Source organism: Rhinopithecus roxellana, chromosome 10 (genome assembly GCF_007565055.1).
Source record: "Rhinopithecus roxellana isolate Shanxi Qingling chromosome 10, ASM756505v1, whole genome shotgun sequence".
Lineage (NCBI taxonomy): Eukaryota > Metazoa > Chordata > Mammalia > Primates > Cercopithecidae > Rhinopithecus > Rhinopithecus roxellana.
The window spans coordinates 30,590,111-30,609,329 of NC_044558.1; the positions used below are offsets into that span (position 1 = coordinate 30,590,111).

At 36.5% G+C, this 19,219-nt stretch overlaps 1 protein-coding gene across 1 annotated transcript in view; it reads left to right on the top strand.

The window, feature by feature from the left end:
* The window catches only part of ACSS3 (acyl-CoA synthetase short chain family member 3), a 174,444-nt gene that overhangs the window by 74,666 nt on the left and 80,559 nt on the right, over window positions 1–19,219 (top strand). Inside the window, exon 8 of the mRNA XM_010383668.2 lies at window positions 16,998–17,149. Within this exon, the coding sequence (XP_010381970.1) occupies window positions 16,998–17,149 (152 nt within the window). The remainder of the gene's footprint in view (window positions 1–16,997; window positions 17,150–19,219) is intronic.

The following is a 19,219-nucleotide window of genomic DNA, read 5'->3' on the forward strand; positions in this document are numbered from 1 at the left end:
AAAAAAAAAAACTACAAACGCATGTCCTTCATAAACATATAGATAGATACAAGAATTCTTCACAAAATATTAGCAAATATTTTGAATTCAACAATTCAACAATATATAAAAGGAATTATACACTGTGACCAAGTGGAATTTATTCCAGAGGTACAAGGCTGCTTCAATATCTGAAAATTGATCAAGGTAATCTACCATATTAATAGGCTAAAGAAAAACTATATAATCATATTAATTGATGTAGAAAAAGTTGTTTAATAAATTCACCATTCATTCATAATGAAGAACTACCAGAAAACTAGTAATTGAAAGGAACTTCCTCAACCTGACAAAAGATCACCTATGAAAAAACCTGCTGCTACCTAATCATAAAAGCCTGATTGCTTCTCCTGTATTGTTCAGAAACAAGGCAAGAATTTCCACTCTCACCCTCTATTCAACATATCTGTGGAAGTTCTAGCTCATTTAATAAAGAAGTATAGGGAGGCTGGGTGTGGTGACTCATGCCTGTAATCCCAGCACTTTGGGAGGTCAAGGAGGGTGGATCATGAGGTCAGGAGTTCAAGATAAGCCTGACCAATATAGTGAAACCCCATCTCTACTAAAAATACAAAAATTAGCCAGGTGTGGTGGTACACACCTGTAGTCCCAGGTACTTGAGAGGCTGAGGCACGAGAATCACTTGAACTCAGGAGGTGGAGGTTGCAGTGAACCAAGATTGCAACACTGCACTCCAGCCTGGGCAACAGAGCAAGACTCCGTCAAATAAATAAATAAATAAATAAATAAATAAATAAATAAATAAAAACAGAAATATAGAGGAAAAAAGGGCATACATACCAGAAGGGAAGAAATAAAATTGTCTTTATTTGCAGATGACATGACTATTTGCATAGACAATTACAGAATACACGCACAAACAAATCCCATAACTAATAAGTGAGTTCAACCCAGTCTCAGGATACAAGATGAACATACAAATATTCATTGTGTTTCTGTATATCAGCAATGGCCACATATGGCCATATAGAGCATCATGAAGGATCCTTTTAGAGATGAACTGGTTTGTATCTTGACTGTATCAGTATTCTGATTGTGATAACAGATTGTAGTTTTGCAGTTTTTACACCTGGGGAAAACTGGGTAAAGGGTGCATGGGATATCTCTGCATTATTTCTTACAACTGCATGTAAATCTGCTTATTTTCCTGATAATTACCACATTTTCAAACAAATTCATAAAATTAACTCATTAAAACAAACAACAAAAATCTTTAATCCCTTATCTCCTGGAAGTTACAACATTCTCTCTTTAAGGCCTTGTCTACACTCAGTAGCTCCAACAGCAGTTGGAGAAGATTGCAGAGTAAGTTCCTGATTAAGAAATGGAATTTCTCCAATTGCTGTCCCCATCATTCCATCGCTACAGCTTTTCCTAACATCCACAGTCATCTCTACTTTTTCAAAGCCAATGGGCATTTTCAGTCTTCACTGTGCTTGACTTCTCAGCATTTGAAAGCGTTGGCCATTTGCTCCATCCTAATCATTCTCGTTCCTTCTAAGGTACAACACACTTCTGTCTAATGTACCACACGCCCCTGTTTCCCCGCAGTTAATCTTATGTTCGTTCTTGTCCCAGGAACATTGCCTGAAATGTATGCTACTTGTCTGTTAGATTTCAGCTGGTGTCACTTCCTCAGGGAATCCCTCCTTGACCTCTCTGATTAGGTCAAACCCCTTTATCATAGTCTCTTAGCACACTGCACTTTCCCTTGGTGGTTTCTATAAAAGTTGCAGATTCATATTAGTCTCTATGCTCCTTTGATGTGTTTGTTTCCCACTCTTTCCTCTAACTCTACTAGGGAAGGAGTCATCTGAGTTTGTGTCCACCATCAATTCTCAGCTCCTTGCCTTAATGACATATATTCAGTGTTTGTTAAATAAATGCCTGAATGACAGTATCAGAAAGAAAACTTGACTTACATGTAAAGATTTTTTCTATCAATGAGTAAGAGTAATTTAAATTTTCTTTTTTACCACAGGACTATATGAGCAACATATGTAAGTCAAGCTATATGTTTTATAGACAGAGATTAACTTTTATCAATGGAATTCAACATAAATACAGAACACCTGTATTTAAATAGGTTATTTTCTGAGAGGGAAATTTAAGCACTATATAGATACATTAGAAAAGAGGAAAACTCTCAAATCAAGAATATAAGCTCCTATCTCAAGAACCTAGGAAAAGAGGAACAAAATATACCTAAAACCAGGAAGGAATAATAAAGTTACCAAATAATAAAGGAATAAGTCAGGCTATATGTTTTATAGACAGAGATTTACTTTTATCAATGGAATTGAACATATTTAAATACAGAACACCTGGCCAGCTCAGTCAGTGGAGTATGAGATGTTTAAAATATGTAATTCTTGGAGGAAAATTGGATTGACCAGTTAAAATATGGAAACCAATTCTGAATAATTTAGTCTTTACTTTTGAGAGGAAAAAATGAATGCTACTTCTTTAGAAATCTACTTCATTAATAGAGCACTGATTCCAATAGATCTAACCCTATCCTTGTATGAACAAGAACAGATATTTGGTAGGATGGTTTTGCCAAGGAGAAGGGATAAAATGAGCAATCTTTTCACATAGGAATGCAATGTATAAACAAATTTAGCTAGCAGCCTAGTGCGTATGTGCATGCATGTGTGTGATGGCAAATGGTGATTATACAGAGATATGCTCCCTGGCCTCTCTCTTCTCTCCAGTATTTCTCCCCTTTACCAGACTGTTATCTGCAGAATCAAAATCCAACACTGTTTCTCTAAGGCAAATAAATCTTTCTGGGTCCTGCCTTTCTCCTTATCTTTGCTGTGTACAAATGTGCAAAAGTATGTGTTGTACACATATTTCAATTTCATGATACAGTTAGCCCAGGCTTCCACAATGACAGTGGTGTGGTTAAGCAAGAAATGAGATTACTGTTCCTTGGCTAGGGTATTACATAGGTCTAAAATGGAATGTTAGTAGTTACTGTTTCTCCTTAAATCTGGCCTGAGAGTAAGCCATAAACTGATTGGTATAATTGGTCTTGATATAGCAGTTGTCATTTTTATGTAATAACAGTCTTTTTTTCCAGTCAAGGGATATAAGTTTTCTCTCATTTTACATTTGTTTGCATTTCACACATGGTGTACATCACAGCAAGAAGCCTTTTCAATAAATTCTTCAGTATGTTCACTAGATTAGCCAGGGTAGATGGCCATTTGTTAATAATTCAACAATTAACTTTGAAGGTATATGCCATACTCTGCCTTCTCAGGCAATAAATTGAATTAGAGAAAGTTGAGGATTTAAAATTCTGAATTGTGGTACAGGAGTATGGTCACTGGACTAGAAATACTAACATATGTGTTGTTATCTTGCTCTGCCTTTATGTACCTATATGACTTAAGGAAATTAATTAAACCTCTTTGGGAGTTCATATTTTAATCATTAAAATGAGAGGGTTGACACATACTCTCTCAATTTTCACTTTTGAGAATCTTCTTCACTTTAATTGGTTCTCTTGAATAAATATATTATTTGGTAATTTATTTTAATTTTTAACTCTGGACTTTATTCCAATTTCTTTTCATAGTTAGGGAATGCTGATTCTTCAAATATATTTACTGAAGTAAACTTTCACTTTAAATTAGTGAGCATTTTTAGTATTGGAGAGGAAGCATACTACTTAAGGCTGCCATGGTATGATTTCTGACACTTCTGTTTATTAATTGGCCTCAAACAAGTTGTTTTACTGATTTCTGCCTTAGTTTTCTCAACTATAATTATCAGTAGTAATAATACCTATGGCATTCAATTGGTTAATCTGTGAAAAAATATTTAGAATATTTAGAATAATTCGCAGGATATAATCAGTATAATTGGTTCTAGATATTATAAGCTATAGTTATTATTCAAAAATACAAATGTATTATTTCCCAGAATAGAATTCTAACATATAAACACTAAACATAAATTCTCCTGTAATCCAGTTACTTAAATGCTTGAATATTACTCCACATTTCTTCTTTCAAAGTCTGTTTGTCCTCATAACACTGAATCATTCAAATCAGAGCACTAGAGGCAGCTCTCTTTGGAGCCCATTAATTCTCTCAGCAACAAGAAAAAAAAATCAGCACACAGGGATGTGTTGATCCAGCTACTACCAATTTTGAAGAATGGGCAGAAGATGTAGAAGAAAACTCGGTGGTCTCTCCCCTTGCAGATCTATCCTTCAAGCGTAGGACTTGTGAGTTAAACAAAAGTGAACTTGAAAGTTTTAATCAGCGAATAACACAGAGAATTTCCTGACTCGCCATTACCAAGCATTTTAATGTTTCACTTCTATTTTTTTGATGGGCATTATCATTACTAGTTTTTCAACCTTGCATAAATATTCGAAAACTTTATAGTATTCAGCTTGATAATCTCTTTTTGAATGCTTTTTTCTTAAATTCACAGACAAAAGGGAGAGTTTAGATAACCCTAATGTCACAGGATCCTTGGGGTGTTGCTTTTCCAGCTGGAAGCCTCTGCAGCTGGTGATGCCTTTGTCTGAGTTTTACTTGGGCCTGCTGGGCTCACTTTGCCCACTTGTCCTGGCAGGCTGTGCTCAGCTTGTCCTACTGGCCTGGATCCCATGCTAAAGACTTTGTCACAGCCCTGGCTTGGGGAGCCCCCAGGTCTGGGCTGCCCAAAGGGCCACAGCTTTTCTCTCCTTGTCATCCACAACATGACAAGCAAGGACAGTGGGCCGTGTTTCAGTCCTGTTTGTGCTATAGCTCTTTCAGTTCAGCCATTTGGTGGATCCTGAGTTCTCGTCCCATGTCAAGAATGCATGAGTATGCGGACAACTGGAGGGTGAGCATGGCAAAAAGGTGCTTCATTGAGCAACAGTACAGCTCTCAGGAGACGTGAAGTGGGTAGGTCCTGTCCACAGGCAAGAGGAGACCCGGACAGAGTAGCTCCTATTTGGAGGCAGGTCATCCCAATATCTGTGTAGCCTACAGCTGAGAGGAGACCCAGAGTGGGTACCTCCTATTGGCAGGCAAGTCATCCCATTGAGTCTGCAGCCCTCCAGAATGGGTAACTCCTATCTGCAGGCAAACTGTCCCTCAACTCTGTGAGTCTGGCTGAGTCTGGGGTTTTTATGGGCTTCAGAAGGGAGAACATGCATGCTGATTGGCCTATTAGTGGCCATGGATGGCCCGGAAAAAGCACCATAAGTTCTCACTCTGGGCCTGGGACCCCACCTAGAACTGACATCCCTGCCCTCAGGTTTCAGGCTGTTCCTGCCTTGAAGGTGGGGCTTCACTGGGGACCCTCCCCTTTCCACCCAGAAACCTGACTACCTCCTGCTGTCATCAACATTTTGTCGATGGCACCCTGGCTGTCCATGCCGAGGGGCACCTGCAGGCCTGTGCTGAACCATCCTCAGCCCTGCTTGGTCCCCATCCTGTGCTCATTGGTGCCTAAAGTTCAGAGGGGGCCAAGGAGGCAGGGGGCTGGCATGTCCACAATGCCTTGAGTGCGCACACACTCAGCTGTGTTGTGACATCACCTGGATAGGGCCACAACTTGGCTACGAAATCAGAGCAGGTGCCAGGAGCAGGGAGAGGCCATGCAGCAGGAGCAGGCACTTCTGAGCCTGTGCGGGGAGCAGGGCTTTCTGGGCCTCCGAGAGCACAGGGATGCCTGGGTCCATAGTCATGCCTGGGTGGCGCAGCTGCGGTTTGAAGGGTTGGGATCCTATCCTGCCAGCTTGGAAAGTTGTCTCCACAGCAACCGCTCCAGATGGGCCACTGCTGCTGCCACTAACCTTTCTTTATAGAATGATTCTTGTAGAGATGAACTCTGTACTCTTTATATTTGTTTAGGAATGAAATAGAATAGTGTAGTTTAAAGTAGTTCAAACGTTTCAAAAATGTTATTTTTTTATACAGTCCAGTCATGTGTTACATAAAAATGTTTTGGTCAATGATAGACCACATATACTTTGTGATCCCATAAGATTATAATGGAGCTGGAAATTTCCTATCATCGTAACATTGTCGCACATTTCATTTCTCACGTTTGTGATGCTGGTGTAAACAAACCTACTGGTATAAACAAACCTACTGTGCTGCCAATGGTGTAAAAGTATACCACATGCAATTATGTGCAGTACATTAATACATGATAAAGATAACAAACGACTGTGGCTGGTTTGTGTATTTACTATACTACACATTTTATCTTTATTTTAGAGTGTACTGCTACATATTAAAAAAGGTTAACTCTAAAACAGTCTCAGATCCTTCAGGTGGTATTCCAGAAGAAGTCATTATTGTCATAGGAGATGACAGCTTCATGCTTGCCCCTATAGAGCTTCCAGTGAGACAAATTGTGGAGATGGAAGACAGTGATACTGATAATCCTGATCCTGTGTAGGCCTAGGCTAATGTGTATGTTTGTGTCTTAGTTTTTAAACAAAAAAAGTTTAAAGTTTTTTAAAAAATGAAAATTTTAAAATGGAAAAAACTTATAGAATGAGCATGTAAACAATGAAAATAATTTTGTTCAGCTGTACAATGTGTTTATCTTTTAACCTGTCTTATTACAAGTCAAAAATTAAAACAATCAAAACATTGATAAAGTAAAATAGTTACAGTAAGCTAAACTTAATTTATTATTGGAGAAATAAAACTACTTCTTTAGAAATTTAGTGTAGCTTGAGTGTGCAGTGTTTATACAATAAGTAGCAGTGTACAATAATGTCCTAGATCTTCATATTCATTCACCACTCACTCACTGACTCACACAAAGCAACTCCTAGTTCTATAAGCTCCATTTCTAGTGAGTGCCCTATGTAGGCGTAGCATTTTTTTTTGTCTTTTATACCATATTTTTACAGTTATTTTTCTATGCTTAAACATGTTTAGGTACACAGTCACTTACCATTGTGATACAATTGTCTACAGTATTCAGTACAGTAACATGCCGTACAGATGTGTAGCCTTGGCGTAAGAGGTGATACCATACAGCCTCAGTATGTGGTAGGCTTCACCATCTAGGTTTGTGTAAAAACACTCTGTGAAGTTTTCACAATGCTAAAATCACCTAAAGATACGTATGTCAGAATGTATTCTCATCATCAAGCAACACGTGATTGTATATTTTATACATGTTTAAATAAGAGTAATTATTATCACTTTATATACGTGGACTGAAACTTTAAGCCATTTCCAAATATGCAAGTCTCATATTTGAAAATATTGAGGCTCCCAAGTCACTTTTTGCATTTAATACTCTTGCTAAGTCATCCCCAAAGTATCTTCAATGAACATCTCAATTACTTCTGTATTTCCCTGTATCTGTAATCTCCACTAAGTCATCCTATACTGTATTTTTCACATGTACACCTTCTGAATAGTTAACCCCTCCCAGGCTTCATTTTCAGTGTAATTACACAGGATCAGTATAATTTTATCTCCACGTACGTAGTTTTCTCTTTGCAAGAATTTTGTATTTTTATTTATGTTAACCAGTTTTCTCTAATTTGTTTATTCCCTTTTTAAGGACAGGGATTTGCTTCTTTTAAAGACAGAAATATATGACTTCCTTTTAAGATACGTAGCCATGATTCTGCTAACTAGTATATTCAATTGGATACATCATAGTCCTTTTCTCCCCTTCATGTAATGGAAAATAACATTTAAAAAAAAATCTAGTCTATAGCAATCTGCCTTCTGTGTATATACAATGAGAAAAAATGATGACTCAGCTATTACTCTGATTCAGGCTATATAATTTGATCTTCTCAACTGGAAAAGATTATAAAGCTGATGCTAGCATCTTTTAGATTTCTCCCGTGACTAGTTGTTAAAAAATATTTATTTTTGAGTTTATTTTTCTCTTTATGTATATGTTTTATGTTGGAGCTGGCAAGCTCAGCTATTGTCATGGCTCCATCAACAATATTTATTAAGGTCTATTGTTAGCTCCAAGTCATGCTAGAAGGTGATGGGGAAGCAGAATAAATATCAGATATGGTTCTTCTACCAAAGGTTTTGACAATATATTCAAGGAATTAAGATTAATATAAAGTGCAGAAAGCAAACAAATCAAGACACACCTAAATAACAAACTCTTACGCTGTGTAGAAGCTAAGACAGTTTCTTTGTAAACTACCTGGTGTCATCACCTATGATAAATACTCTACATTTAACTCCTGCATGGTGGCATAAAAATCTGCACTAGGTTTTTAAGGGAAGTTTGCAACTAGTAGATAGGGAGAATTTTGTGAATGAGACAATACAAATTAATAATAACTATTATTCATTGGGTGTTGAGTGATCAGAACTCTTCTAAGCACTTTTTATACATTGTTTTAATTATAAGCACAAACCCATGATGTAGATATTTTAAGTCCCCCATTTACAGCTGCTGTGGAAACTTAGAATCAGAGACAGCAAATACATTTGCCAGTGGCACAGGGGACTGGAGCTGGGATTTGAAACAAGCTTCGCTGGATTCAAAAGCAGGATTCCCTTGCCATAATCTGGAGAGGGACAATTGGGAAGCTGTTGTGTAGTCCAAGATATCCAAGATACGTAGCTAGGACTAGAATATCGGTTATCAGAACATTGAGGAGGAGGTTAGGGTGTCAGGTGGCTATTGTAAGAGATGAAAAGGGAGCTGAAAATGGCTCTGATGTCTTCAGCTAGAACAACCAATAAAATGGCAGTTATCAACTGAAATATCACAGTAGGAAGAACAACTGGTGGAGAGGGAAGCAATAATTTTGGTTTTGGTAACACTGAGTTTGAAGATTGTACTCAGATATTCATATGACATTGCAAAGTCAGATTTGATCAAGTTACTCAGGTAAAGACTGAGAACAGAAACTTGGGAAATTCTTGAGGCTGAGGAAGAGAAACTATATAAATTGAGAGTTAGAAACTGGAGCCAACAGCAGAATCAGAAAAGCAAAGTGTACTAAAGAAGGGTGATGAGAAGGTTTTTCACAGGATGAGGATCAACAGCGCCAAGTGCTACAGAGAAAAGATTAATAAGACAACCGAAGAGCACTTTGGTGATCAGGGTGTCATTAGTCCCTTTTAGGAGGGCAATTTCACAGGAAAGTTTGTTGTTTCATTTTTGACATGGAGAAATCTGAGCATGTTTGAAGGTTGTTTTGGGCAAAGCATTGGATGTTATGGAGGGACCAGGTTTTGTGCAACCTCAGGCTGAATTGTAGTATGCATATCGAATAGCCACACTTCACTTCCTGGGCAGAAGTCTGGTAGTGTGATTAAGCAAGAACCCATTTAATTTCTCTGCTTACAGCAAAGTCTCATTAATCACAATGAATAAGAAAAAACTTAATTTGTCCCTCTAGTACAGGATAGCAGAGTGACTGCACCTCAGCATGAAATAACTCTGAGATGAAAATAGTCCTGCTAGAAGCAATGAGCTACGAGCTATACTAGGGGTAAATGCTCTCTGTGACTACTGAGAATGTTAAATATGTCAGAATCCCTAATTTGCTCAGCACTGCATCTGCAGAATTAGCAGTTTCAGTTTCATTTACTTGACATTAGTACTTCCAAAGGTAAACTTTTTTTTTTTTTTTCGGGGATAAGATGGGGTAATTTATGTAGAACAGAAATTTATTTCTCACAGTTCTGCAGACTGTGACTTTCAAGATCAAGGTGCTGGAAGGTTCTGTCTCTTGTTTCAAGATGCTGCCTTGTTTCTGTGTCCTCCAGAGAGGAGGACCAGCATATCTTTACATGGCAGAAGAGCGGAAGGACAAAAGAGAACAAACAGGTTCCCACAAACCCTTTGTTTTAGCACCATTTGTCCATTCATGGGAGCAGAGTCCTCCTAACGTAAACATCTTCCAAAAGTCCCCACCTTCCAACACTGTTGCACTGGGGATTCAATTTTCAGCACATGAATTTTGGGAGGCATGTTTCAGACCCTAGCACATACATATCTTCAAAAATAATAGATTTATAGATATTTGTGTCTTGGAACTTTAGCCATGGAGAAGTCTCAGCTTCTCAGGCCTGGGCACAGAGTTGTATCCTTAATTGAAGAAAGGAAATGACTCAATCCTGAGGAATTGCAACTGTGTGGGACCTACCACAAGGAGATAGTGAAGAGGGATTGTCAAAATAGCAAACTGATAGAAAGCATGAATCTGAACCATGTGGCATTACTGATATTTGACTGCTTTGACTTATGAAAATGATGATTCTATATGATTAAAGTAATGGGGAGTGGGGAAAGAAGGAAGGTTGGTTGGAGACCGCAGATTAACCAAGAAATTGTTGGTTCTTTGAGAATATTTATAGCTCTTTAACAGAAGTGCATTAAAAGGGTAGTCTTGGCAATTTACCTATCTTGTGGAACAGAAAATGAAGGGATGTTATGGTCTCTACATGTCCATCTGCGGTCTTGCTTCCTCCAAGCTGTTTCTGAGACAAATAGAAAATCTTTGAGGAGCATTTTGTGTTTTGAGATGCTTTCATATACTTCAACAATTTTTGTTTATAGACTCTTATTCAGAATCCCATAGAAGCTATTGACTCCTCTTCCATAGGAAAATGAGCATATGTACATATCTTAATTTAATTTCAGAATATCCATGAACTCCTCTGAAGTTCGGGCCACAAACTCTGTGTCTATGAAATTAACATATGATCTTCTCAAGTAGTGATACAATCAACAACCAACGAGAACACTGGAGGAGAGGGATACTCTTAAAATGTCTCTGGGTAACACAGAAAGAGCTTCTGGGTCAGAGCTAATCCTTCCATCTCTAGAGAAAGGTCAGTTGTACTCAGGGTACTATGTCCTATAAATCATGACATTTATGTCCAGTCTAGAGTCTGGTTTATAGGGCAAGGCATAAAGAATTAAAGACAATGAAGCATTTGTCCCCAGTAATTTCCTCTGTGTATGGTCATAATCAGATTTCAATTATCATTATATTCACTTGTTAACACTTGGATTTAGCTCATTTATTTATAACAAATGGAGAAAATTCAAAACAGCTAGTTTTACATTCTAGGCTCATCCATTAGGACAACCAGGCAGGTTGGTATTGAAAAATAGCCTTGTCTGAGATAATGCCGATCAAAGGACCATGTATCAGTTCTAAATCCTGACCACAGATTAGAATTACTAAAATACAACAGTGGTCAGCCCAAATCAAGGCCAATTGAATAAGAATCTCTGGAAGTGGCACCAGACATTGGTTTCATTCAAAAGCATCTCAAGAAGTTCTACTGTACATTTAGGGTTAGTAACCACTGGATTTGAGTAATATTAGATGGTGGTTTGAATAAGATGGAGAAAGACAAGATGGCAGCCTATCCTTACAGGTGAGGCCAGCAGAGTGATGGGACATCTCTAGCAAGTAAGAATCAGGGAAGTCAGTCTGATCTGAATCAGATTGTATTTACAAGTAAGTTTTCAATTCTTAAAGGAGCATCTGCCACAACACAAAGTCCTTCGTCTGAGGATCTTAAGGCATAGGGTCAATTATCCCATTTGGCTTTAAAGCAACAGTAACGTTTTGAAAATTGGAACAAAATAATGTGAGTTATAGAGAGAGGGGCATTGAGGAAGAAAAGGCCAATTTTTGAAGAGATTGTACACCCTCTTTTTTCATATTTTAAAACTTACAAAAGGGTAAACATTGGAAACCTCACCATCCCCTGTTCCAGCTTTATAATTTATCTCCCTTGAAGGTTGTCAATCGTGTGCACACTATTCTGCAGTTTGATTTTGTTTTCACTAAATAGTATATCCTGGATAACTGCTTACGATTTAACAAGTTTTAAGTTTAAATGTTGCCATCCCAAGCACTCCTCCCTTGATAAAGACACATGAGCTGTAGTAGGAACTCAACAAATGCTATTTCCAGTTTTATTACTCTCCTGAAATAAACAAAACAAACTGTCTGCTGAAATAAAATTTGCTACTAGTCGATAAAAGATGCTGCTGTCCTCACCTTAGAACTGCTGTGGAAACATGCCTTGGGTGACATTTCTCAAAAATAGTATTCAGAAAGAGACCAGATGTATTTCTAATCCTGCCACCAAAAAAGAGGCAAAACTGCAGTTGACTCAAAAAGTTTTATCTCAGTGTCTGGGAAATCACAAGTAGTCTTGACCTCAAGACTTGAAGAAATAGAATCATAGGATTAATCATAGGATTAATAATAAAGCAATTATTTTGTCCAAAGATTTAACTCTACTGTTTAATTATAACTTAATTTTCCTAAGTGGTTGTATTTCACCACTTTCCTATGTTGAAAACTTAACCTTAGTAGAAAATATGTGAGAAGGTGAGACAGTAACTGGTTTTCTAACTGGGGGCTTGTCATCTACAATACATACTAATATAATGAATCATAACTGGTAGAAAATTATATATGGATGTTAATATTAAGGCATTTTGGTAACTGTTTTGGTTTCTGTGCTTTGTACCTGGTTAGCCACATTATAAATCTTGCTAATATTAGCAATTGATGTTTTATAACTCTCTGAGGTTAAATTTTATAATTTCTAACAGCTGAAAGCTTAGAATTTTGGCTTCATCTTTGTAGACATCCCTTTCTACCTTTATTATCTAGGAAGCAACTAATAATGTAGACTTAGTTTGGGAGAAAGAAATTAAATAAACAACTGGTAACCACTTAGGTTTGAGTTTGAGGAGCTTTAAAGTTGATATTTTTGGCTGCATTCTTGCTTTTGGTGTATATGTTGTTTGTTTAAAAACCCTGCAATCTTAGAATCTTCTTATTTTTAAATTGAATATTGCCTTGGTCATTGCCTCTTACTGAAAACCAAGTGACGGAATCAATGTCTTTTTCTTTAGGCAGTTCAGTATGCTTAGTGTGTTACTGGCTACTTTTAAAAAGCATTGTGAAGATATTTTATTGCTTATGTGTGCACGCTTGTCTATGTGTGTGTGCACGTGCATGAAGGCAGGAGAGAATTATAATTAAAATCAATAAGCCATTGAGTCACTTTTATTTAGCGTTAATAATAAAAGATTCTTACAGGCTTTGCGTCAGCTTTCTGAAGCTACTGGTGGTGGTAGGTACTGAGAACATACAAGTCCTCTGTTTATTACTGCATTCTCTCTGTTTATTGGACACAAATAGCTTGCAGCATATACCGTGCAATTTCTAATAATATTATCCCATACACACACACATAGACATACACACATCCAAACTTATGAGACTGTGTGTTCCATTAAAGCAGGAGCTTATCTGGCTTATTCACACAATTGTTCCCAGAATATTTATTAAATAAATAAATAAATATACCAGTGTTGCCCACTTTATTATTTGTTTGTATGTAAACAATAGTTTATGATGAAAGATCTTTTTCTATGCTGCATTATATTAACTGAAATGTTTACATTATTCTGGGCTTAATATATATGTTAATCATCAGACTGTTTTTGAAATGGGTAATTTCTTTAATATCATAATTGTTTTAATTAAATTTGACATCAAACAGAAGGTCTTAAAGAAGAAAAAACTAAAGTATATAAATATTAAAGTAATTTTAAATAGGAAAACATTTTATTCATAACATTGAATTATCTTCTGGGGAATGGACAGTAAAACACAAAGCAATTGAACTTTTCTATGTTCAATTAACTTATGAAAGAACATGAGATTTTATGAATCACTTCTTTACTATTCTAATAGTAATGCTACATTATCATGATTTTTATATTCCATAAGTATAATATTGATGAAAATTAGTTTGGTACAGGGTCAAACTTGCAATAGAAGTTAAAATCATATATTATAAAAAGCATGATGTAGTTTTTTTACTAATACAGTCATGTATTGCTTAACAATGGAGATATGTTCTGAGAAATGTATCCATAGATTTTATCACTGTGTGTACATCATAGAGTATACTTACACAAACCTGGTGGTATAGCCTACTACATAGCTAGGCTATATGGTATAGTCTATCGCTCAAGGCTACAAACCTGTACGACATGTTACTGTGTTGAATACTGCAGGCAATTGTAGCACATGGTATTTGTATAACTAAATATATCTAAACATAGAAAAAGTGCAGTAAAACTGTGGTATCACACCTGTAATCCAAGCACTTTGAGAGGCCGAGGCAGGCAGATTGCCTGAGGTCAGAAGTTCAAGACCAGCCTGGCTAACATGGTGAAACCCTGTCTCTACTAAAAAGACAAAAACTAGCTGGGCATGGTGGCAGGTGCCTGTAATCCCAGGTACTCGGGAGGCTGAGGCAGGAGAATCCCTTGAACCCGGGAGGCAGAGGTTGCAGTAAGCCAAGATCCTGCCACTGCACTCCAGCCTGAGAGCAGGGCTCTGTCTCAAAAAAAAAAAAAAAAAAAATGTCCCTGGTGATCCATGCCTTTGTGTGTGTGTGTGTGTGTGTGTGTGTAATAATGGACCGCTAAGACACTCACTCTTTAAAAACAGCAGACAGAATTTTGCCTATCACAGCAAGTTTACACTGATGTGTGCCTACTGTACGAGCACATCTCAGCGTGGTTATTCTGTCCTTGGAATCCTTAATTATTTAGAGGATGTCTCATCCGCTGTAGTCTTTCAGGCGTGCACCTGTGTCTTTCTGGTGTGCACCTGTAGTCTCAGCTACTTGGGAGGCTGAGGCAGGGAGAATCGTTTCAACCCAGGAGGTTGAGGTTGCAGTAAGCCAAGATCGCACCACTGCACTCCAGCCTGCGCGACAGAGCAAGACTCTGTCGTAAAAACCACCAAAACAAAGCAAAAAAATATGGTATCATAATTATCTAAAACATTGCTATATTGCATAGGACTGTATTTTTAATACTTGATCTGCCCTTATTGTTATCATTAAACATAAGTAATTAGAGGCACTGTAAAATACTGTGTCCTCTATGTAGGTGGTCTTACATGGGATATCATTTTAATTATGATATTAATATCACCCTTTAGTGAGTAATTATTTTCTCATGACACTGGCACTGTCGTGGAATTCAATTTCGATTGGCTATAAAATATCTTTCTTTAGTGGAGGTTAAATTATCCTACAATATTATCTCAGTGCTTTTAGCTTATTGAGAAAACATTGGCAAAATGATTTATTCTTATTTAACAGACAAGTAAATGGAAGTATAGACAGGGTAAGTCAGTTGCATAAGGTCAGTTAATAAATCATTTTCACGTGGGTGAGATCACATTTTCTAAGTCACAGTCTAATACTCAAGGAACTGATCAGTGCCTGAGACATATCAAAAAGTAAAAATAAAATGTTTACCGTGTTTGTTAGAAGGAATAAAGTTGCAGGCTCATTTCAGACTTATGTACTAAAGGCTTCAAAATTTGTGAGTGAAATTATGTACATGTGTTGCCAGGTTGTATTTTGCAGCTTTTTGTATTATTTGCATGTGTTGATTCGTATGAAGAGTAATGAAATAAATTGAAATAGTGCTTTAGATAGTTGTGATAATCAAAATGAATTTCCAGCTGCAGCAAATACTTTTTTTGGTATTAAAAAGGCAAAATAGAAAGCAATAGAATATAAAACAGGTTGAAATAGTTTTTTTTTTAATAGGAACATAATTACACTAAAGAATATTGAAGAAAACCATTTAAAAATAATAAAAAAAACAAAATAGTGTTCTATCAATGATCTAATCAATGAGTATTGAATCTAAATTATTGGACAACTATCCTATACCTCATTTATAGTTCATTCCTTTTTCTAAATTAAAAAAAATTAATAGGTCTAACTCTCAGGATATCATCATTTTTTTCTTATTCCCTGTTTGGGGACATTGTTGAGTGTGCTACTAGCAAATCCTTTGCTCTTTTTACCTTAGTTCGGTGTTTCCTACAGGTCATTTACAGAGTTTCATGGGAAACTGAGATTGAGAATTTAATTAGGGAGGTTTAAGAAATATTAAATACAGCTACCCTTCTCTTAGAAATCAGTAATACATCTTAACCCTTTTAAGGTTAGAAATGATCTAAGATTAAAAAACCCTGTTGCCATTTGTTTACCTCCAACTTCCACAAAAGGGTTTGGCTGTGAAATATATATATGTATATATATATATATATATATTTCCAAAACATATATTAACATTCCAGTCATCTTGCTTTAGAAACACAGGAAAAGGTAGCAGTGATGAGGATTGATTACGGAAGAAGGGGATGTAGCTTGGCCAAGATAGATTTTATGGGTTAATTAGAATGTTTGCAGAGTTACTGATTTATTTTAGTAACTTGCCTATTTTCCACTTTTCAGAAATATCAACTAAACCTTTCTTTGTCTTTTGAATTGCATGGCTTGCCAAATTGTGAGATTTTTATGCATGATTTTCCATTGAACATATATAATGTTATTTTGAGTCTGTGGAAAACATGCACTTTGGCACATCTTATTGGATTATTTTTAATTCATAGGAGTTACTTTTCTTGGAGTGAGACATTTAACTGAAAAGGTCATTGCTCAGGAATCACTGCTTTTGTAGATTTTTCTTTTTTCTCAAATGTTTTGAGAAATACTGTTGTCACTTTTAATACTGATCATGAAAAATACGTTAAAGTTCAATATTCATAACAACCATATTTAGGTTTTTTTGGCAAATACAAGAATGTTTTATGTTCTTAATTTGAATGTGATATGTATTTTTAATTCTTTATTTTTCAAAACTTGATGAAGAAGAAATTATAATTTGAAAGCTTTTAGGATACTATAATGGAGCAAACAGCCTCTCTTATGCCTGGGTATTTGGTTTGCTTTATTTATGACAGAACATGGAAATATTTTAAAACTAAGATTTGTTGAAAATCCCATATTATTAACATTGTTGTGTTAAATGTATAACTACTGAACTGTCAGTGAAATATGAGACATTTTACCCAGTGACATTTTAAATGAATCTCATTGTAGGGGAAGCCTGTGGGAACACCAGATGCTGGCGCTTATTTCCGTGTGCTTGCAGAGCATGGAGTAGCTGCCTTGTTTACAGCACCAACTGCAATTAGAGCAATCCGTCAACAGGACCCCGGGGCAGTCTTGGGGAAGCAGTACTCTCTGACAAGGTGATGTTGGGATGCATAGGGCAAATGACATTAGAAAGTGCAATCAAAATGAATAAGTGAACATTATATTTTTTTCTGGTACTGCAATGCTCTTATAGGAAGAGCCAAAAGATTCGGAGTGTTATTAAGAATAACTTGTCTAAATATAATTTTGAAATAGTTGGAATTTTAACTCTGCTTAGAGATGTTAAAATATTATATCATGTTAATTTCAGTTCAAATATTACCAAAATATTACTTTTAAAAATCACTCTTCTTATGTTTTCCTTGAAAGACAAAATGTCTATTGTGACTTAAAATGCACAGTTTGATGGATGCAGATATACTAGCATCTGTCTTTTGAAAATAGAACAATGGGTTAAATGAAGGGACAATATTTGAATGCATGTATACAGATAAAATGTGAAAAATTATAGTCCAAATTAAATATGTTAAAAAAGTGAAAAACAAAGAGACTTAGGTAAACACAGAATAATAGTGGGAGATGTCAGCACCACACTGACAGTATTCAACAGATCATCAAAGCAGAAAACTAACAAAGATATTTGGGACTCAACACTCAATCAAATGGACCTGACATACATCCACAGAACACTCCACCCAACAACAACAGAATATTCATTCTTCTCATCTGCATATGAGAAATACTCTGAAATCGACCATGTGCTCAGCCATCAAGCAATTCTCAACAAATTAAAAAACATAACAATGACACTCTCAGACCACAATGAAATAAAAATAGAGATTAATATCAAGAGGCTTTCTGAAAATCATACTATTACATCGAAATTAAACAATCTGCTCCTGGGTGACTTTTGGGTAAACAATGAAATTAAGGTAGAAATCAAGAAATCCTTTGAACTGAATGAAAGCAAATGTACCACATACCAGATTCTCTGGGCCATAGCTAAAGTAATGGTAAGAGGAAAGTTTATAGAACTACGTGCCCACAAAAAGGTTAGAAAAAATCTCAAATTAACAACCTAACATCACACCTCGAGGAACTAGAAAAACCAGAGCAGACTAATCCCAAAGCTAGCAGACAAAAGAAAACCAAATTAGATCTGAACGGAAAAAAATTTAGATGCTAAAAAACCATATGAAAGATCAATAAAAGCAAAAGTTAAGTTTTTAAAGAATAAAAAACCTGATAGGCCACTTGTTAGACTATTTAAAAAAGAGAGAAGATCCAAATAAATACAATCAGAAATGACAAAGGGGACATTAGCACTGACTCAACAGAAATGTAAAATGTCCTGAGACAATTACAAATACCTCTATGCACACAAAGTAGAAAACCTAGAAGAAATGGATAAATTTCTGAAAACATACAGTCTCTTAAGATCGAACCAAGAGGCTGGACGCAGTGGTTCATGCCTGTAATCCCAGCACGTTGAGAGGCTGAGGCAGGTGGATCACGTGGTGGAGACCACTGGCCAACATGGTGAAACCCCATCTCTATTAAAAATACAAAAATTAGCCAGGTATGGTGGTGTGGGCCTGTAGTCCCACCTACTTGGGAGGCTGACGCAGGAGAATTGCTTGAACCCAGGTGGCAGATGTTGCAGTGAGCCAAGGTTACACCATGGCACTCCAGCCTGGCCACAGAGTGGGACTCCATTTGAAGAAAAAAAAAAAAAAAAGATTGAACCAAGAAGAAATTGAAATCCTTAATGAGCCAAGAAGGAATTCTGAAACTGAATCAGTAATACAAATCCTACCAACCAGAAAAAGCCCTGCACCAGATGAATTCACAGGTGAATTCTACCAACATAGAGAAGAGCTGGTACCAATCCTATCGAAACTATTTCAGAAAGTTGAAGGGGAGGGATTCCTTCCTAACTCATCCTATAAGGCAAGCATCATTCTGATACCAAACTCTGGCAGAGATGCAATGAAAAAAGAAAACTTTAGTCCAGTATCCCTAATGAACATAGATGCAAAAATTCTCAGCTGAATCCAGCAGCACATCAAAAAGCTAATCCACCATGATCAAGTAGACTTTACTCCTGTAATGCAAGATTGGTTCAACATATGCAAATCACTAAATGTGATTCATCACATAAACAT